The 21252-nt window shown below is 51.6% G+C and overlaps 1 protein-coding gene across 2 annotated transcripts in view; it reads left to right on the top strand.

Moving 5' to 3' along the window:
• Nucleotides 1-20947, top strand: part of ME2 (malic enzyme 2) — a 37998-nt gene extending 17051 nt beyond the window's left edge. For both annotated transcript variants that reach the window (XM_058865379.1, XM_058865380.1), the window contains exons 5-16: nt 719-794; nt 1111-1272; nt 1741-1844; nt 2121-2230; nt 2340-2437; nt 4099-4212; nt 4303-4417; nt 6702-6844; nt 11371-11473; nt 12490-12560; nt 13050-13148; nt 15902-20947. In XM_058865379.1, the coding sequence (XP_058721362.1) occupies nt 719-794; nt 1111-1272; nt 1741-1844; nt 2121-2230; nt 2340-2437; nt 4099-4212; nt 4303-4417; nt 6702-6844; nt 11371-11473; nt 12490-12560; nt 13050-13148; nt 15902-16051 (1345 nt within the window). In that variant the 3' untranslated portion in view covers nt 16052-20947. The remainder of the gene's footprint in view (nt 1-718; nt 795-1110; nt 1273-1740; nt 1845-2120; nt 2231-2339; nt 2438-4098; nt 4213-4302; nt 4418-6701; nt 6845-11370; nt 11474-12489; nt 12561-13049; nt 13149-15901) is intronic.
• The last annotated feature ends 305 nt before the right edge of the window (nt 20948-21252 follow it).

The following is a 21252-nucleotide window of genomic DNA, read 5'->3' as shown; positions in this document are numbered from 1 at the left end:
GTTCCTGGGAACGGTTTCTCTCTGGAGTTGTGTTATTGTGTAGAGATAATGTTTCCCAAAACAAAACGAACAGATGTCACTGATGTGTTTTCTCTGGTCCCACCAAAGGGGACGTGGTTCCTTCATCAGGGTAACCTGGTGGGAAAAGCCATATAAGGGTTGAAAAGACCCCAAATTAAAGGCTGATTCCAGCCATATGAAAGCTATCTGTGTGTAGTGTTTAACCCAGACCTGCATCCAATATTTCCTGTCCTCTAGCGACAGCAGTTTGTTAAAATCGATCTCGGGGTGCAGTTTATATTGAGAAACAAAACATTTGGAAGCAGACACGGAGATTGGGTAACTGGACACCGCAAGTGCAGCCCCTCAGCCCCCATTTCCAGCTCTTCCCAGATGCCAGACAGCTCTGTGATTCCAGGGGGATTCCCCAACTATCCCTCCTGTGGGTCTGGACATAGGGAGCGTGGAAAAAGGGATCTCTGGACAAAACCCTCACTCCCTGTCCGAGAGGGGTGGCTCCAGGTGGGTTCCTGCCCCAGGCAGGAACAGGTGCTGTCCTTGGAGCCATTTATGTCCGTGGCTGTAAAACTCTGAATTTTAAATTGTCCTGTTTGACATTCAGTTTTGCAAGGTGAAATTTCTACTTGTCGCCCACAAAACGTTTCTGGCTTGTTTTTTTTTGTTTTTTTTTGTTTTTTTTTTCTTTTTATGCTTTCAGAGGATTATTTATTTCCATCTCAGACAGAGGCCACATCAGGTCAATTGTGAACAACTGGCCAGAGAACGACGTTAAGGTACTGTCACTGTGTGATTTAGGTTCTGCTTGTTATTCCATCTCAGCTGGGTTTTTGAAGATTTACTGGTTATTTGATGGAAACATAAATATTAAGTAATGCATTCTTGGCTCTTTAGTGGTGATGGCAGAATGCAAATAATTAAGGTGATGTATATCTTGAAGATCAGTGTTTTATCCTAAATATGAGATTTATGGGTTAAGGAAAATATTCCTCGTGATCTGTTCTTCATTTGACCGTGCAAACCTAATCTTTATAAATTTCAGCGGTCGTGATTTGACCTGCTTTTTTTTTAATTTTATTTTTTTTTCATCAGGCTGTCGTTGTCACTGATGGAGAAAGAATATTGGGTCTTGGAGACCTGGGTGTGTATGGGATGGGAATTCCAGTGGGAAAGCTGTGTTTGTACACAGCCTGTGCGGGGATACACCCAGATAAATGCCTGCCTGTGTGCATCGACGTTGGGACTGATAACCCAGTGAGTCACCCCTAGAAAAACTGCTTTTGTTTTAAAAAACATCCCATACTCTGACAGAGTAATTTCTTTTCTGGGCACTTTTAATTTAAGATAAACCTGAATATTTTATGCAAAGGGTAAGGGGTTTGGAGTTGACTGTGTGCTGATTTAAAAGTGCCCATTAATTTCTCCATGAAAGGGTTGCATCTGGAAGTAATTGGAACGCTGGGACACTGCAAAGGAGGCAGTCAGTTCTGACCTGACTCCGAAGAAGCTGGGGATGCGAATTAGGTTTATTGAAGGCGTTTATTGTTGAGAGTATTGATTTGTTCCATCAGCAGCCCCAAGTGCCAGCTGAAAGGCGAGAGGATTGCAGGCTGTGAGAGGGGCTGTGTGGGCGCAGCGTCCCGCAGAGGTGCTGCTGTGAGCTCTGTGTGCCGGGCAGGGCGCTCATCCTGCTGCTCATCCCTGGGCTGTGCTCTCTTCCAGACACTCCTCAAGGACCCCTTCTACATGGGGCTGTACCAGAAGAGGGATCGCTCGCAGGTCTACGATGACCTGATAGATGAATTCATGGAGGCCATTACGGACAGGTAGGGCAGGAGTGCACGCAGCACCCCTAACACGCTGTCCTTGGAGCAGCCAGCCAGGGAAGCGCCAGCAGCTGGGACAGGCTGTGTGTCTGTCCCTGGAGTGACATCCTCAGTGACCTAGAACACACTGCTTGTCATTATCTGTAAACAGGCACGGAACGGAGACAGAGCTGCTGGGCTCTGCCTGAGGACAGCCTGCTTCCAGAGATAATTGATGACACACAGGGTTTGCTGTTTCCCTCTGTCCCTGATGGGGGTGTTTGCCATCCTCTGTAGGTACGGCCAGAACACGCTCATCCAGTTTGAGGACTTTGGGAACCACAATGCTTTCCGCTTCCTGAGGAAATACAGAGAGAAGTACTGTACCTTCAACGACGACATCCAAGGTACACCCTTGGTCGGTGTTCCCCAACATCCCTGCAGAAACTGTCCCCACAGCCACAGCCTGCCCTGCAGGCGTGCTCAGCTGCCCTCAGCTGCGCTCTGCTCCCACAGGGACAGCCTCGGTGGCCTTGGCAGGACTGCTGGCAGCACAGAAAGCCACTGGGAAACCACTGACAGACCAGAAAGTGCTGTTCCTTGGGGCGGGAGAGGTGAGTCCCGGGAGCAGCAGAGATATTTAAAACGTGTATTTTCTCATCGTGGCGGTTTGCCTTCTCTGGATTCCACCACACGACTTTTCATGTAAGGCCAGCTGAAACCCACTAGCAGAAAGGACTGTGCTTAAACAGGACTGTGTTTAACATTTGCAGGGACTCACATTTTTCATTTTCCTGTATGGCCTTGAGAAAAGCATCAGGGATGTGTATTTGAAGGGAAACTCGCCATAAAATGGTGATGTAGTGAGACCACCTTGTTAATTTTTATAGCACTGGAGAGGAGTACAGGGAGTTTTTCCCAGCAAGGTAATTCATTCTGCAGCAGGCACCAGTTAGTGGTGCTGCAGTGCCAGGAGCAGCACTGTGCTTCTTGGTGCATCAGCACGATTGCTCCTGCGGTGCTGACAAAATAACTTAATTATCTGAGAAGTTCTCCATCTGGGGAAAGGCCCTGATGGCAGTAATTGGCCAGGGCTGCGCTGAGCCCTGCTCTGCATCCTGCTCTGCCTCATTCCTGCTGCCAGGGAGAGGGACACGGGGCCAGGCACAGGCTGCTGCCCTCTGCTCCAGGGTGGGGAGCACAGGGCACACAGCTCGGGGTTGGGCTGCTGGCAGGAGGGATGAGCACTGCTGGGCTGGGCTGCCCGGGGGTGGCTGCAGAGCTGTCCCTGCAGAGCTGCCCCTGCAGAGCTGTCCCTCTCCTGATCCCTGCTGAGCTGCCCCTGCAGAGCTGCCCCTCCTGTCCTGATCCCTGCAGAGCTGCCCCTGCAGAGCTGCACCTCCTGTGGTGATCACTGCAGAGCTGCCCCTGCAGAGCTGCACCTCCTGTGCTGCCCCTCCTGTCCTGATCCCTGCAGAGCTGCACCTCCTGTCCTGATCCCTGCAGAGCTGATCCCTGCAGAGCTGCCCCTGCAGAACTGCCCCTCCTGTCCTGATCCCTGCAGAACTGCCCCTCCTGTCCTGATCCCTGCTGTGCTGCCCCTCCTGTCCTGATCCCTGCAGAGCTGATCCCTGCAGAGCTGCCCCTGCAGAACTGCCCCTCCTGTCCTGATCCCTGCAGAACTGCCCCTCCTGTCCTGATCCCTGCTGTGCTGCCCCTCCTGTCCTGATCCCTGCAGAGCTGATCCCTGCTGTGCTGCCCCTCCTGTCCTGATCCCTGCAGAGCTGCCCTGCAGAACTGCCCCTCCTGTGCTGCCCCTGCAGAGCTGCCCCTGCAGAACTGCCCCTCCTGTCCTGATCCCTGCAGAGCTGCCCCTCCTGTCCTGATCCTTGCAGAGCTGCCCTTTCTGTCCTGATCCCTGCAGAGCTGTCCCTCCTGTAGTGCCCCTCCTGTCCTGATCCCTGCAGAACTGCCCCTGCAGAGCTGCACCTCCTGTGGTGATCACTGCAGAGCTGCCCCTGCAGAGCTGCACCTCCTGTGCTGCCCCTGCAGAGCTGTCCCTCCTGTGCTGCTCGCAGACGTGTCACTGCTGTCCCAGAAACTGCTCCCCAGTTTCTGGGGAAGCGTCTCCTGTGTCTCAGAGCATCGCTGAGGGGTGTTTGTGGTGATCCTGAGCAGGGTGGGGCTGTGATGGCAGACCCCTTCCGTGACCTGCTGCAAACCTCTGAAGGTTTTTACAACTTCACAAGGTTTCACGAGTCCTTTCATCCGCCAGGCCGCCCTGGGAATCGCAAACCTGATTGTGATGGCCATGATGGAGAGTGGTGTTTCCTGTGAGGAGGCCTCCAGGAGAATATGGATGTTTGACAAGCACGGCTTGCTGGTCCAGGTAGGGGTGCCCCAGGCAGGGAATGGCACAGCACAGGTGAGCACTGCCCTCCCTGTCCTCTCACGGGGGGAACGGCTGTTTCCTCTGCAGGGCCGAGAGCAGAAGGTGGATTCCAACCAGGAGCCATTTACACATCAGCCTCCGGAGCACATACCAAAGACGTTTGTGGAGGCAGTGAATGTACTTCGGCCTTCAGCTATCATCGGTGAGTCGCGTTATTTTCCTATGATTTGGTTTTTGGCTGCCTTTAATCTGCTACCAGGGCTGCGGGGAGCTTGGTGGCAGCCGCCTGCATTTCTGCTGGTGTAAAGAAAATGGAAATGCGAGGTCAGTTTTCCACTTGAGAATGTGCCAAGCTGTGGTGCTGCTTCTGAAGCTCGTGTCCTTGTGAAAGGGAGCAGCCACAACCAGCGTGTTTCCTGCAGGAGCTCCCTACCTTGAGTTATTTGGGTGTTTTCTGACCTTCTGTCCCCAGTCTGCACCTCTGCCAGAAGGAGCAGTTCCATGCTGCAGATCCCCAGCAGCACCCCTGAGGTCACTGACATCTGCAGGTGTTTATTTACAGCTGTGCCTATCTGCAGGGAGCAGATAGGATTACAGGTATTTCCTGAGCTGACTGCAGTTTCCTCTCCACATGATTTATTTGGGAAAGGAAAGGGGTTTTCTGGCTGCTAGCCTCCAAAACTTCTTTTTTCCGTAGTGTGTGTGTTTGTAGCTGTGGGTTGGGGTGTGGTCGGGAGCCCCAGTGCCAGGTGTGATTCAGCTGGGATTCCCACCTGCTCATCCAGGACCATGTTCTTGGTGGTACAAACCATTAGCCAATTAATAAAAAAGAAGAAATTCATTCTAGAATCAAATTACAATCATAAAAAGGAAGCCATAAGCAAAAATCAGTTTGGTGCTGTGCTGGATGAGCAGCACCAGGTGAGACAGGGAGGAGGATTTCTGCAGCACTTCCCCACCGTGCTTCAAAAACTGCAACTGTCCCAGGGTGCTTTTTATATGTTTTCAGGCTTTTGGGGGTCCTTAGGAACACACTTCTTGCAGACAAATATTCATGTTGTTTTGGGTGTATCTGTTGTAATTTCGTCGGGTTTCTTGGGCATACGCTTCTTGCAGATGAATATTTATGAGTGAATATCATTATAATCTTATCAGACAGAGATTTCTTGGAGATATGCCCCTTGCAGACGAATATCATGTTGGCCTTGCTGCAAATCACTATAACCTCGTCAGGGAAGGTTTGATCATACTTTAACACGAATTTATTCATGCTGTGTATCACATTGGTACACATCAATACGAGGAAGTCACGTGAAACAGGCTTCTGGAGCGCACTCAGGAGATGTTGCTGTGGAAATGGTGAAAGATTTTGTGAAAGAAATTGTGAAAAAATTGTGCCCGCTTCCCATCTCCAGCTGCTGGAGCAGCTTGGCTCTGGCTGGGAGGCTGAGGGCTGGCATGAGCTCCGTGCAGGGTGGCTGTCCCCTGCCCTGGGGCAGCCGAGCCTCCATCCTGGTTTTGACGCTGGTTCTGATGCTGGTTTTGATCCTGGTTTTGATCCTGGTTTTCATGCTGGTTCTGATGCTGGTTTTGGTGGTGGGTTTGACACTGGTTTTGACGCTGGTTTTGACGCCGTTTTTGACGCTGGTTTTGATGCTGGTTTTGATCCTGGTTTTGATGGAGGTTTTTATGCTGGTTTTGATGCTGGTTCTGATGCTGGTTTTGGTGCCAGTTTTGATGCTGGTTTTGATGCTGGTTTTGGTGCTGATTTTGATGCTGGTATTGATGCTGGTTTGATCCTGGTTCTGATGCTGGTTTTGATCCTGGTTTTGATGCTGGTTTGGATGCTGGTTTTGATGCTGGTTTGGATGCTGGTTTTGATGCTGGTTTGGATGCTGGTTTTGACACTAGTTCTGATGCTGGTTCTGATGCTGGTTTTGATGCTGGTTTTGATGCTGGTTTTGATGCCGGTTTTGGTGCTGATTTTGATGGTGGTATTGATGCTGCTTTGATCCTGGTTCTGATGCTGGTTTTGATGCTGGTTTTGATGCTGGTTTTGATCCTGGTTTTGATCCTGGTTTTGATGCTGGTTTTGACACTGGTTCTGATGCTGGTTCTGATGCTGGTTTGATCCTGGTTCTGATCCTGGTTTTGATCCTGGTTTTGATGCTGGTTTTGATCCTGGTTTTGACGCTGGTTTTGACACTGGTTTTGACACTGGTTCTGACACTGGTTTTGACACTGGTTCTGATGCTGGTTTTGACGCTGGTTTTGGTGGTGGGTTTGACGCTGGTTTTGATGCTGGTTTTGACGCTGGTTTTGATGCTGGTTCTGACACTGGTTTTGACACTGGTTCTGACGCTGGTTCTGACGCTGGTTCTGATGCTGGTTCTGACGCTGAATTTGATGCTGGCTCTGACGCTGGTTCTGACGCTGGTTCTGACGCTGGTTTTGACGCTGTTTTTGTGTGTTTCCCCCTCCTGCAGGCGTTGCTGGGGCAGGACGCCTGTTCTCCCAGGATGTGCTGAAAGCCATGGCTTCCATCAACGAGCGACCCATCATATTCGCACTGAGCAACCCCACGGTGAAGGCTGAGTGCACGGCAGAGGAGGCCTACACCACCACCGAGGTGTGTAAACCTCAGCTCTGGGTGCTGGCACGGTGTCTCAGCACCACAGCTCACACTCAGCTCTGCTCCTGCTTGGTCTCAGTGATGTAAGAATACGGTTGTTTCTGGCAAAAGTCAATGGGGGTGGTTTGAAAAGGGGTTTGGACTTTTAGGTGACAGACAGAAAACAGCCTGAATCTTGTTCGCACTTTTTTTAAGAGAATGACCAGTGCTGTTACATGGCTCTGATCGGTTAACTCTGGTTTCTCACTGCTCCTGCTGATTATTCTGTGTTTAATGAGGCGTGTTGGCCTGGCAGCAGACACCAAGTGCAGGCTTTGCAGCGTGATGGCTGAACACAGCCCCTGCAGTGGGTGATGTCCTTGCAGCAGTGCAGGAGCTGTGCCTGCACTCTGTCCTGCAGCTGACACCAGCAGTGACCTGTGCAGCCCTGTGCTCCCTAGGCAGGGCTGGCCTCTGTCCCTGTGCTCCCCAGGCAGGGCTGGCCTCTGTCCCTGTGTGTCCCCAGGCAGGGCTGGCCTCTGTCCCTGTGCTCCCCAGGCAGGGCTGGCCTCTGTCCCTGTGTGTCCCCAGGCAGGGCTGGCCTCTGTCCCTGTGTGTCCCCAGGCAGGGCTGGCCTCTGTCCCCCTGTGTCCCCAGGCAGGGCTGGCCTCTGTCCCTGTGCTCCCCAGGCAGGGCAGGGCAGGGCTGGCCTCTGTCCCTGTGCTCCCTAGGCAGGGCTGGCCTCTGTCCCTGTGCTCCCCAGGCAGGGCAGGGCTGGCCTCTGTCCCTGTGTGTCCCCAGGCAGGGCTGGCCTCTGTCCCTGTGCTCCCCAGGCAGGACTGGCCTCTGTCCCCGTGTGTCCCCAGGCAGGGCAGGGCAGGGCTGGCCTCTGTCCCTGTGTGTCCCCAGGCAGGGCTGGCCTCTGTCCCTGTGCTCCCCAGGCAGGGCAGGGCTGGCCTCTGTCCCTGTGTGTCCCCAGGCAGGGCTGGCCTCTGTCCCTGTGTGTCCCCAGGCAGGGCTGGCCTCTGTCCCTGTGCTCCCCAGGCAGGGCTGGCCTCTGTCCCTGTGTGTCCCCAGGCAGGGCTGGCCTCTGTCCCTGTGTGTCCCCAGGCAGGGCTGGCCTCTGTCCCTGTGTGTCCCCAGGCAGGGCTGGCCTCTGTCCCTGTGTGTCCCCAGGCAGGGCTGGCCTCTGTCCCTGTGCTCCCCAGGCAGGGCAGGGCTGGCCTCTGTCCCTGTGTGTCCCCAGGCAGGGCTGGCCTCTGTCCCTGTGGGTCCCCAGGCAGGGCTGGCCTCTGTCCCTGTGTGTCCCCAGGCAGGGCAGGGCTGGCCTCTGTCCCCCTGTGTGTCCCCAGGCAGGGCAGGGCTGGCCTCTGTCCCTGTGTCCCCAGGCAGGGCAGGGCTGGCCTCTGTCCCTGTGTGTCCCCAGGCAGGGCAGGGCTGGCCTCTGTCCCCATCTGACCCCCGCTCTGGGGGCTCTCAGCTCAGGGATCTGCAGGGGTCTGCAGCACAGAGGGAGCCTCTGGACAAATCTGTAATCAGCTGGGCTGGAAAAGCCCTCCAAAGCCATCGAGTCCAACCATTCCCCAGCTCTGCCCAGGCCACCCTGCCCCGTGTCCCCAAGTGCCACATCCACATGGCTTTTAAACCCCTGCAGGGATGGGGACTGCAGCACTGCCCTGGGCAGCTGTGACAGGAATTGACAGAGCTTTATGTAAAGAAATTCCTGCTGCTGTCCCCCCTGTCCCTGCCCTGGCCCAGCCTGAGGTCGTTCCCTCTCCTCCTGTCCCTGTTCCCTGGCAGCACAGCCCGACCCCCCCGGCTGTCCCCTCCTGCCAGGGACTTGTGCAGAGCCACAAGGGCCCCCTGAGCCTCCTTTTCTCCAGGCTGAGCCCCTTTCCCAGCTCCCTCAGCCGCTCCTGGGGCTCCAGCCCCTTCCCCAGCTCCGTTCCCTGGACAAGCTTTAAAGTTGAGATGGTTTAACACCTCCCAGATATCCTGCATTGGCCAGAACCGTGAGCTGGGCAGTGTTCCAGTATATAAACTCATATTTATATATAGATATAAATCTACCTTGGACAGAAGGTAAACAGGAGATGTTGTGCAACCAAGACTTGAGCTGGCCTAAATAAAGGTAAAAGCTGCTGCCATCTCTAGCTGCAGGAGGCCAGGAGCACAGTTAGAGGGGGAACCATCCCCATTTTCACTGGCTGAGCAGAATTGAGATGAGCAGGTGTGTTTGGGCAGGAGGTGACTGTCACTGTTGGGAGCAGGGACACGACAGGGCTCCCTGGGATCAGGCCTGGTGCCATCCCCCTGTCTGTGGAAGAACACACTGGTGCTTGCAGTAAAGTTTCAGCCCGGTGGAGAGAAGATCTTTGGGGTTTTTTTCCCTGTATAGGATCCATTTGTTCTTTTATTGATGGTTTTCCACGTTTCTGGTTATTTGTACGGGTGGGTTATTTGGATAGTTAAGTGCTTAATTTTTTCAGTTATTTTTTTATTTATTTTTTCTTTTATTTATTTTTCTTTTATTTTTTCTTTTATTTATTTTTCTTTTATTTATTTTTCTTTTATTTTTTCTTTTATTTTTTTCTTTTATTTTTTCTTTTATTTATTTTTTCTTTTATTTTTCTTTTATTTTTTCTTTTATTTTTTCTTTTATTTATTTTTCTTTTATTCATTTTAATTTTATTTATATTAATTTTATTTATTTGTATTAATTTTATTTATTTACATTAATTTCATTTATTTATATTAATTATTTTTATTTATTGACTGCGGGTCGGTTTCGTTACCGCGGGTGTAGTTTTTTGTTCCAGTCCTTACTCCTAAATCCCGTCAAGTTTCTGTTTCCCTGCACTTTCCTGCAGTTCAGCAGTTTGTTTTCACGGTGCTCTGAAATGTCCTCAGCTAAGGACCCACAGCTTGCCATTAAAAATGAATTTTTTTTATTGGGATCAGAGCTGTCCCCAGGCCTGGGGTGAGGTCTGAGGCAACAAAGGAACAAAGAGAGCGTCAGGAACCTGTCCTTGCTGGGTTTTTTCCCACTAGATGGCACCTGTAATCAGCCTATCGATGCCCCTGTGTGTTCCCCGGGCTTCTGCTGCCTTCGAATTCTCTTTGTCTCTCGCTCCCGGCCTCTCCCGCATCCATTTCTTCGCTCCCTCCACAAAAAGGCTCTTGCTGTGCCTGTGCCCTGGCCTTCAAACACAGTTCCAGAGCCTCCAGCTTCTCTGGTGGTTTGTTTTCAAACACACTGAGCCTTAAAGGTTTTACACTGGTGTTCCTAAACCTGTTACTCAAAAGAAAGTCAAGATTTTTTTTTTTTGCTTTACTGCTGGAGAGGAGGATCGTTTATCTAGAGGGTGTGGCTCACACTCACGTTCTGATATTTTGTGCTGGTTGAAATCCTGCCCAGTGGAAGGATAAACAAACTGCATTATTCACTCCTCCAGGAGTCTGACACAGCGGTTCCTCCCTCTGCCCTCCCACCCTCCAAAAGTGAGAAAATGACCTTTTATTTTCACCCCTCCTTTTGTTTCTGCCCCAGCCTCCCTGGATCTGCAGGGCCCCGCGGGGCCAGGGCTGCAGTGCCCAAAAGGGAGAGGGGAGCACCAGCCCTTCGTTTTGGGTGTCAGAGACCATGAAACTCATGGGTCTGCTCTGTGAAACTCATGGATCTGCTCTGTGAAATTCATGGGTCTGCTCTGTGAAACTCATGGGTCTGCTCTGTGAAATTCATGGATCTCCTCTGTGAAATTCATGGATCTCCTCTGTGAAATAGGGGATCTCCTCCATGAAATTCATGGATCTGCTCTGTGAAATTCATGGGTCTGCTCTGTGAAACTCATGGGTCTGCTCTGTGAAACTCATGGGTCTCCTCCATGAAATTCATGGATCTCCTCCATGAAATTCATGGATCTGCTCTGTGAAATTCATGGATCTGCTCTGTGAAATTCATGGGTCTGCTCTGTGAAACTCATGGGTCTGCTCTGTGAAATTCATGGGTCTGCTCTGTGAAATTCATGGATCTGCTCTGTGAAATTCATGGATCTGCTCTGTGAAATTCATGGGTCTGCTCTGTGAAACTCATGGATCTGCTCTGTGAAACTCATGGATCTCCTCCATGAAATTCATGGATCTGCTCTGTGAAATTCATGGGTCTGCTCTGTGAAATTCATGGGTCTGCTCTGTGAAACTCATGGATCTGCTCTGTGAAATTCATGGATCTGCTCTGTGAAATTCATGGATCTGCTCTGTGAAATTCATGGATCTGCTCTGTGAAATTCATGGATCTCCAGTGTGAAATTCACTGATCTCTGTGAAATTCATGGATCTGCTCTGTGAAATTCACTGATCTCTGTGAAATTCATGGATCTCCTCTGTGAAATTCATGGATCTCCTCTGTGAAATTCCCACCTCTCCTCCATGAAATAGGGGCTGTCCTCTGTGAAATTCACCATCTCCTCCTTGTCGCTGAGCTGGCCACCCGGGGGCTGCTGCTGGCCCTGCACAGCCGCCTGAGCCATGGTTCCTCTCCCCAGGGCCGCTGCCTGTTTGCCAGCGGCAGTCCCTTCGAGCTGGTGACGCTCAAGGATGGAAGAACCTTCAAGCCAGGCCAAGGAAACAACGCGTACATTTTCCCAGGTAATAAATGAAACCCTCCCCGTTTGATCTCCGAGACTGCCTTCTCCTGAGTTCTCTTCCTGCACAAGGCACAGTCAGTGAAGCAGAGGTGTTGCCAGCATTTGGGAAATTTGGGAAAATGAGCGATCAAATGAGTCAGTTCAGGCTGGATGAGGGGCACAGGCGACACAGTGAGCAAGCCCAGCTGCTGAGAAAACAGGAGGGTGTTATATTAAAGGCTTTGGAAGCTGCTGCATTATGGCTTCTGCTGCTTGTTTGGGGAGGAAAGGAGAAAAGAAACGTTGATATGCACTTGAAGTTGTGTTAATAGTTCTCAGAGTTAGTTATTAAAGTCGTGTCTGCACAAAGAGGGTGGAAAAGTAGCACTGGGGATGTTCTGTGCCTTCCCCTTTCCTCCCTGCAAAGCTCCAGCCCCTTCTGAAAGCCAGCTGCTGTGGCCAGTGGTGCCCCCGTGGCAGCAGTGTTGTGGAAGGGGTCCCTGCCCAGGCAGGGGCTGGAACCAGAGGTGCTGCAAGCTCTGCTCCAGCCCCTGAGCTGCCCTGGAAGCTCCAGGAGGATTTTCAGGGATAAGGCCCATGACAGGGGTTGGAACCACAGTCACTGCAAGCTCTGCTCCAGCCCCTGAGCTGCCCTGGAAGCTCCAGGAGGATTTTCAGGGGTCCCTGCCCAGGCAGGGGCTGGAACCAGAGGTGCTGCAAGCTCTGCTCCAGCCCCTGAGCTGCCCTGGAAGCTCCAGGAGGATTTTCAGGGATAAGGCCCACGACAGGGGCTGGAACCAGAGGTGCTGCAAGCTCTGCTCCAGCCCCTGAGCTGCCCTGGAAGCTCCAGGAGGATTTTCAGGGGTCTCTGCCCAAGCAGGGGCTGGAACCACGGGCACTGCAAGCTCTGCTCCATCCCCTGAGCTGCCCTGGAAGCTCCAGGAGGATTTTCGGGGTAAATGAAAGGGTAGGGCTGGCAGTGACTGGCTGGTCCTGGGCAGCAGGCTGTGGTTCTGAGGCGCTGTGGTTTCCCTGCAGGCGTGGCTCTGGCGGTGATCCTCAGCAGCGTCCGGCACATCAGCGATAAGGTTTTCCTAGAGGCTGCCAAGGTGGGTCTGGGAGCAGAGCAGGCTGTGGCTTCTGACACATCCTGGTGAAACACAGTGCTTTCCTGTTCTTTATCCCTCCAAGGTGGGGAGAAAACAAAACCAAAAGGGTGTTGTGATCGAACGAGATTGTGCCCAGAATTGTTGGAGTTTGAATGAAGTGGGAAGCGTGTCCCTGTGTAAATGATTGTGGCAGCAGGGCTGCCTCCTGCCCTGCCCTGGGTTCTGCAGCTGGCACTGTGGCCAGGGGGACTCAGCTCCCAAAATATGGGAATTCATCCCCCAAAATACCATCTTGCTAAATGCTAAATGCAAAATAAATCAGTCAGGGTGTGCTGAGTCTCGGTTCCTCAGACTGAAAATGTCGAGATCCCGACTGCCTCTCTGCTTTGGTGCTTTGGGAGCACTACAACTCGATTCTCAGCTGTTCTAGCATGTTATTAGTCACATTTGGGGTGCTGTAAATAAAAAATGTTTGTTTCTCTAACTCAGGCCTTGGCGGAGCAGTTGACAGATGAAGAGCTTGCACAAGGAAGGCTTTATCCTCCGCTGTCCAATATCAGGGAAGTTTCTATTTATATCGCTGTCAAGGTGAGTATGAAACACAAAATTGCGCTGCAGTACAAGTGGTTTATGTGTGCATTAACCCGCTGGGTCGCACAGAGCGACCCTTGAGCGCCAGGTGCTCGGGCACAGAACGCTTTGTGCCTGCAGCAAGAGGTGCTCATAAAGCACAGAGCCACAAACACCTCCCCTTCTCTGGCTGCGTGGGCTGGGCAGCAGTGTCTGTCTGTTAGGAACGGCTGGGTAGAGATGACACAGGCTCTCATGGAGTCAGAACAGGAGAATTTTTTCAGTTTATTGCTTCAGGTCTCTTTATAGACCGATACGTGGAAAGTACAGAAAGGAAACTTTTATTGGTTAGTAAATCACTACATTACCATCATTGGTCAGTAAGGCACAACACCCCCTGACTTTCTCCTGCAAGGAAAACAAGAGACAGACAACAACACCTGCACGGGCTGTTTTCTGTCTTTGAGGATTGTTTTTAAATCCTCCCATGAATTTCTCAGGCAGGACTGAGAGCTATGTGGCCTGTAATAACTACAGGCACTCTGGTTCAGAGTTAGCATCCATAGGCAGCAGGCACAGGACAGAACCAGTGTGATGTGTGGGTTCAGAGGGGCTGTGTGGGGCACACAGGACAGAACCAGTGTGATGTGTGGGTTCAGAGGGGCTGTGTGGGGCACAGGACAGAACCAGTGTGATGTGTGGGTTCAGAGGGGCTGTGTGGGGCACACAGGACAGAACCAGTGTGATGTGTGGGTTCAGAGGGGCTGTGTGGGGCACAGGACAGAACCAGTGTGATGTGTGGGTTCAGAGGGGCTGTGTGGGGCACAGGACAGAACCAGTGTGATGTGTGGGTTCAGAGGGGCTGTGTGGGGCACACAGGACAGAACCAGTGTGATGTGTGGGTTCAGAGGGGCTGTGTGGGGCACACAGGACAGAACTGCTGTGATGTGTGGGTTCAGAGGGGCTGTGTGGGGCACAGGACAGAACTGCTGTGATGTGTGGGTTCAGAGGGGCTGTGTGGGGCACACAGGACAGAACTGCTGTGATGTGTGGGTTCAGAGGGGCTGTGTGGGGCACACAGGACAGAACTGCTGTGATGTGTGGGTTCAGAGGGGCTGTGTGGGGCACAGGACAGAACTGCTGTGATGTGTGGGTTCAGAGGGGCTGTGTGGGGCACACAGGACAGAACCAGTGTGATGTGTGGGTTCAGAGGGGCTGTGTGGGGCACAGGACAGAACCAGTGTGATGTGTGGGTTCAGAGGGGCTGTGTGGGGCACACAGGACAGAACTGCTGTGATGTGTGGGTTCAGAGGGGCTGTGTGGGGCACAGGACAGAACCAGTGTGATGTGTGGGTTCAGAGGGGCTGTGTGGGGCACACAGGACAGAACTGCTGTGATGTGTGGGTTCAGAGGGGCTGTGTGGGGCACACAGGACAGAACTGCTGTGATGTGTGGGTTCAGAGGGGCTGTGTGGGGCACAGGACAGAACTGCTGTGATGTGTGGTATTGCAGTATAATAAATTCTCGCTCGCGGTGAGAGACTTCTCCAGGGTCAAGCTGTTTAAGTATAAGCAATTTATTATAAGGGTAAAAGGAGGGGAGACCCGTGTCCGCCACCAGCCTTGGCGTCCACGTGGTCTGGGGGAGGGGAGAGCGAACAGGTAGAACAGGGGAGGTGAGGTTGGATGAGGGAGGGAGGGAGTAAGAGAGCAGCAGGGGGAAGAGGGAAAAGGCAGAGGGAGAGAGCAGGGAAGACGAGAGGGGTAGGAGCAGGGAGAGGGGGCTGAGAGTTAGGAGTGGGGGAGAGGGGGAGAGGGGTAAGAGTTAAGAGAAAAGAGCGAAGAGGTCAGAGTAAAGAGAGTGAAGTTCTTGTTACAATTCAATATATCTTTTTCTATCGTGAATATTCTAATTCTTAGTAACCAATCACCATGAGACACACCCACTAAAGAATTTACATTCAGCCTATGCGCTTCCCTCTATTAACATACAGTGTTGCATTTTAGATTCTACAAAACCTTACAAGTTCTTTCCTTGCTTCTTGACCTTTGCATTCTTTATCAGCAGAAGGACATTGTTTTATCAACAGGGATTCTCCTCTAGCTGGCTAAGCTATTGTTCTTTGGTTAACCAGTACTCAGTATCCTATGATTCAAAGCAGGCTTTCATTTCTACTTTGATTCTAGCCTTCATATTTCCAGAATCTTTTGTTAAACCATCACATTCATAAGGTTTCCCTGTTTCACCTTCCCCAACAGTGTGGGTTCAGAGGGGCTGTGTGGGGCACAGACAGAACTGCTGTGATGTGTGGGTTCAGAGGGGCTGTGTGGGGCACAGGACAGAACCAGTGTGATGTGTGGGTTCAGAGGGGCTGTGTGGGGCACAGGACAGAACCAGTGTGATGTGTGGGTTCAGAGGGGCTGTGTGGGGCACACAGGACAGAACCAGTGTGATGTGTGGGTTCAGAGGGGCACACAGGACAGAACTGCTGTGATGTGTGGGTTCAGAGGGGCTGTGTGGGGCACAGGACAGAACTGCTGTGATGTGTGGGTTCAGAGGGGCTGTGTGGGGCACAGGACAGAACTGCTGTGATGTGTGGGTTCAGAGGGGCTGTGTGGGGCACAGGACAGAACTGCTGTGATGTGTGGGTTCAGAGGGGCTGTGTGGGGCACACAGGACAGAACTGCTGTGATGTGTGGGTTCAGAGGGGCTGTGTGGGGCACTCGGGGCGGGCAGCAGGCACCGAGCAGCGCTGCTCTCACCCCACACAGGTGATGGAGTTCCTGTACGCCAACAACATGGCCTTCCACTACCCCGAGCCCGCCGACAAGGACCGCTACATCCGCTCCAAGGTCTGGACCTACGAGTACGAGTCCTTCATGCCGGACGTCTACGACTGGCCCGAGTCCAAGGTGCACTGACGCGCCGCACTCCTCAGGCAGCACCGCCTACTCTGCAGGGATCCCCTCCTCACAACAACTAAAATCATCATCTTGGGCTCCTCTAATTTATTCGCGCTCATTTCGTTGCCTTTTTTTTGTTTGTTTGTTTTTCCCCCCTTCCTTACACCCCGTTTTTTACCTGGTTTCTCCCGAGTACCTGACGAACGGTGTGGATGACAGCCACAGGGATGAGAGAGCCCTCCAAAATTGATTTAAACAGTGACATTGCATTTCTAGCTCAGAGCCAGCACCGCACTGAAGAATTCCATTGATGGTATTTTTCACTCCGTGCGTTTGGTGGTGAACTGTAGCTCTCTCATCACTGCTGATCTCCAGAATGATTTATTTCTGCCTTTAATAATCAGTCTTCTAATTGTCCTAGTGCTGTCACACTGCATTAGCTGTGGCATCAAGGGAAACCACTTCTCATAAAAAAAAAAGGAAAAAAAAGGAAAAAAGGGGCAGTTAAAGACAAGTTGAAGAGTCTAATGGGCCTTCTGTTTTGTTTAATGTTTGAAGATGCCCGAGTCCTGATATCCTTGTGGCACTGGCCGCTGTTTCCTTGAGGAGCAGCCAGATGTACACGTGTGGAGTCTGCAGCAAAGTTCGCAGTTTTGTTTTCATCACTCGGTGAAATCTGTTCTCAGGAAAAATGTGAACTAGTTCAGATTGTCCTTGGGAAGCCTGAAAATCATATCAAATCACTCAACAGCTTTTAGAAACAAAGCGGCACTGTCGCAGGGTAAATTTTATCGGGTAGAGGTAGGACCTGAAGTAATTTATGGAAATCTCTTAGAGATTTTACAAGGAAGTTTTACGCAATGGACTCAAGATGACGTACCAAAGGATTTTTATTTAATTTTTTAATTGTTTCCAGATTATGTTTTGTCTAAGCCAGGTTGTTTTCTCCCTTGCACCCCCTCGGCCTCACGAAAGGACTCGTGTGTGATGTCCTGTGGCACTGCTGGCTCGAAAGCTCCAAAGTGGACTCACTTGGAACAAGCACCCTGTAGGCAGCAGATGAAGCTGAGAGTGGTGTCAGGCAGCTGTTTGCACCAGTCTGACTGAATGTTTCCTGTGGCAGCGTGAGTACTGGACTCAAAAACGCCATGCCTACCATCGCTCCACCTCACTCCACTTGCAGGTCTAGTTTGTCAGAGCTCTTGTGTGAAAACAGAAATCTCCAGTGGAGTTTGCCCTTGCCAGGGCTTGTGCTGCATGTTTGCTACAGAAACCACAGTGTGTGTTCCTCCTGGCTGTGGGGCAGAGAGACTGAAGTGACCAGGGACAGGCAGGGACACCCAGTGAGGGCCATGGCCTGTGACTGAGGTGACCAGGGACAGGCAGGGACACCCAGTGAGGGCCATGGCCTGTGACTGAAGTGACCAGGGACAGACCAGGGACACCCAGTGAGGGCCATGGCCTGTGACTGAAGTGACCAGGGACAGACCAGGACACCCAGTGAGGGCCATGGCCTGTGACTGAAGTGACCAGGGACAGACCAGGACACCCAGTGAGGGCCATGGCCTGTGACTCTCCCAGGTGTGGTCCCTGCAGCCAGAGCAGTGATGTGCCAGGAGCAGAAATAATCTGCTAATAAAAATTGAAAAAAAAATAGAAAATAAAACAGGATCTGTGCTGTTCCACAGATTGCTGCAGCAAGGCAGGGGTAGGACAGGAGTAAATAAAATAGAGAGATCGCAGCGCTGTGCTGGCAAACATCATCCAAAGAGATAAAGTAAAGCTTGCTCGGGACTTAGCCGTGGCAAACACTGCTCTTGTATCCTCAGTTATATAGGAAAATGCAGTCTCCACAGAACAGGCCAGAACAGAGCAGGGAAAACGGTCTCAGAACGCCCTTAGGCACCTACAGCCCAGTCTCAGGCTGTAAAATTACATTGATACAAAGAACAGTAAACTTTCCCCCTAAGTGGGGAAAGAAGACTGATTATATAAACACAGAAAAGAGTGGTGCAGGGAAAAACCTGTGGTGTTCAAGCTGTGGTAAAGTGTTGTGTGGTGGGGCTCGAAGTGCTTCACTGCTGAGTCCTGAGGTGCGCGTGGACAGGAGCTTGCACTTGCAAGTAAATGTACAAAAGACACCAACACACACAGAGGATGTTTCTACAAAGAGTGCTTTTTTCATCTATTTTTGCTATGCCTTGTTTTTATCGTATTTAAGTTAGTGGTCCTACTGAAAAATAATTATTTATTCAGCATATGGATTGTTTTTGCCTTCTGAAAACCCAGCTGTGTCTGAAGCCTGTGGAGTTGTGCATCGCTGGGTTCCAGAGTACTGGGAACACACGCTTCCTCCCTCCTGCCCGGTTAGACCAGTAACAAAACCACCCCAAAACGCACTGATCTCACATCCCAGAGGCAGGAGAACCAGTCTCTGTGGGAAACACAGATCCACAGCCGCTCCCTCAGTCCGGTTATTTTGTTTTCAAGGCTTTTCGCTGCTGTCCGTAACCCGTGGCCACGGGTAGCGCCCAGGAAAAGCAGGATCCTGGGAAAGCCGCGCTGGCTGCGGGCAGCAGGGCCCTGCTTTGGGATTTTTGGGATTCCCACTTCCCAAAGGGAGCTCCCACGCCTGCTGTGAGCAATCTCCTCCTCTCTGGCACAGCCTCACTGCTGCCTTGCAGCAGATGCCAGGAGGGATTGCTGAGAGCCGGCTGGCAGCGGGGCTTTCCCAAGCACAAATGTCGCTGCAGAGTAATTTTCCTGGGAATCCCGCTGTCAGGATCCCGGCTGGCTCTGTCCCCTGTGGCACCCGGGCCATGCTCACCCTCCTGGGCTTTGTCTGGCTCTCCGTGCCTGCCCTGCATGTGGGATTTTCCCTTCCACTGTTGGCAGCAGGCCAGCTCACAGAGCGTTAACTCCTTTTCACCCCCTCTGCCATCTCCTCCAGGATATCTTTTTTTTTTGATACGTCAAATTTTCCGATACACAGATTCATGCCCTGTTGTTCTTCAGGTACAATTAATCCTTGAACTAATTACAACCGCTAATCTTGCTGGCTAGTAAGGAACCAGTTTCCTTTTCCATATTATTCTTAACATGATTGGTTTTTTTTTTCTGTTTGCTGGCTTATTCAAAATATTTACCGATCTTTGTACATAAAATTCTCTTTAGACAGTATGCAAAGGGAAACAGGTGTCACCAGGATGCATTTCGTCATGTTACATAGCGTAAGTTAAAAAAATACATCACCTAGAGGACCACCAGTGTTGTGGCTTGTCACACAGCCCCGGTGACTCGCCCTCCAAATGATACAAAAGACTGTCTTCCATGTCTCTGGGGCACGCAGAACCCTTCTGAGAGCATCAGGAGCTTCCCTGAGGTCAGTCTCTTCCAGGATTTATCCAGTCCTTGCTTCCTTAAAATCAGCCTGGCTGAGCCTCTTGGCAGCGACCTGTAGGAACCTTCAGGGGAGAGTGAAAGTATCTAATGAAGCACAGCCTTTCTTTATAAAACAGGTGTGTTTTTGTTCAGAGATGTTGCAAAGGTCTGTGTGTTCCTGAAGCCTCTGCCCAGCTCTCCACATGGCATGTGGAAGGCGACGATTAAAATGCTGTGTCTGATGTATTTTAAACCCCCGGTGTGAGCCGTGGCACCAGTTCTCAGCTGCGTTTGTGGACAGTGGTGCATCCTGACCCTTTGTGTTCGTTTCCCAAGCTTCCAACCGAGTGGCACTTACCCTGCAGAGTGGTGTGTAACAGGTTTCCTGTGGTCGGTGCGTGTCTTCCTCTCGTACTGTTGTTTCCAGCACGCTGTTTCATGGGGATAAAGTAACTCTGTCACACTCCTCCGGTAGTTCCTGCAAAGATGAACGATGCACCTTTTAGCTTCTCGTTAGCAGCCCTGCGTGGTGACTGTTCCTGTGGGAAAGTGGGGATCACTGTTGTCGAGCTCCAACCCTGGTTTTAGTTCAGCTGACCCTGGCGCAGTCCCGGCTGTTTTTCCTTGGCAGAGCTGCGGAGCCGAGCTCCTCTGCGGGTCACACACAGCTGTCTCCCGTGGGTGCCAGAGCAGTTTGGGCTGCTGTTCCGTCCTGAGTGCTCCCTGCGCTCAGAAACGCCGTCATCGCTGCATTCCTTGGGATGACCCACACCGCTGCCCCGTTCCTGAGAGCCGCGCGTGGGCAGCGGGCAGGGCTGGTGTTCGTGGAGAGAGGAAACGCAGAGCCAAGCTCTGGCTGCAGAGCCAAGCTCTGACTGCACTGCCTTGGCAGCTGAATTTGAGCAAAGCCCTTCAGCTGCCGCTGCTGGAGGCACACCTGGCCCTGTGCAGACCCTGCCCGCTGCCAGGAGCTCCGGGCGAGCTCCAAGCCCCACGTATCCTCAATTATATAGGAAAACACAGCCCAAACCCGCGCTCTCCGTGGGCATGGCGCTGGCTCGGGGAGCACAGCTGGAGGAAGAGCTTCTGTCACCGTTTGTCCTGCTCGTGCTGCTGAACCGTCGCGTTCCCCCGGCACACGAGGCCAGCGCTGGACTGAACTCGGCTCTCCACCATCCACTGACTTTGACTCATCCCTTCCTCAGCTGGATCCTTCCTAGCGGGAATAAAAGCACCCTTGGGACTGAAGATGGCTGCTTTCTCAACAAAACGGCAAAATAATCTGCATTTATTTCTATCTTAAACATATCTACCTTAGGCAAATCAATGTAAGGCTGCTGAGGTGCTGGTGGGAGCAGTTCCAGCCCGGTGTGTGCCGGCTTGGCTGTGCCTGAGAGGGTCATTGCTCAGCTGAAACTAAAACTGTGTGTAAAATGTGGACTGGTTGGGGTTTCTTCCTACTTTATAACATTGTAACTCTATTGAAATGTGTGTTCTAGTCTTCTATTTTCTTAGTAAAATGCATTCCCTTTGCCTAAGTTGTACCTGATGGTTTTTATTCTGAAAAAGCAAAAAAAAAGCAAAAAAACCCAAAAAAAACAAAAAAAACCCAAACAAAAACCAAACCAAAAATGATTGATCTTCCAGGATTGGAAAAGGCCCTTTGCCAAGGGGCTTTGTAAATGGTTGGATGTGATGATTTTTATGGTGTTTTTCTAGAATCATGGAATCAGAGGATGGTTTGGGTGGGAAGGGACATTAAAGATCATCCAATTCAACCCCTGCCGTGACAGGGACACCTTCCGGTGTCCCAGGCTGCTCCAAGCCCTGTCCAGCCT

Source organism: Poecile atricapillus, chromosome Z, assembly GCF_030490865.1.
Source record: "Poecile atricapillus isolate bPoeAtr1 chromosome Z, bPoeAtr1.hap1, whole genome shotgun sequence".
Classification (NCBI taxonomy): domain Eukaryota; kingdom Metazoa; phylum Chordata; class Aves; order Passeriformes; family Paridae; genus Poecile; species Poecile atricapillus.
Note: the sequence above shows the minus strand (reverse complement) of the source record. Positions and strands in the feature narration are given on the sequence as shown.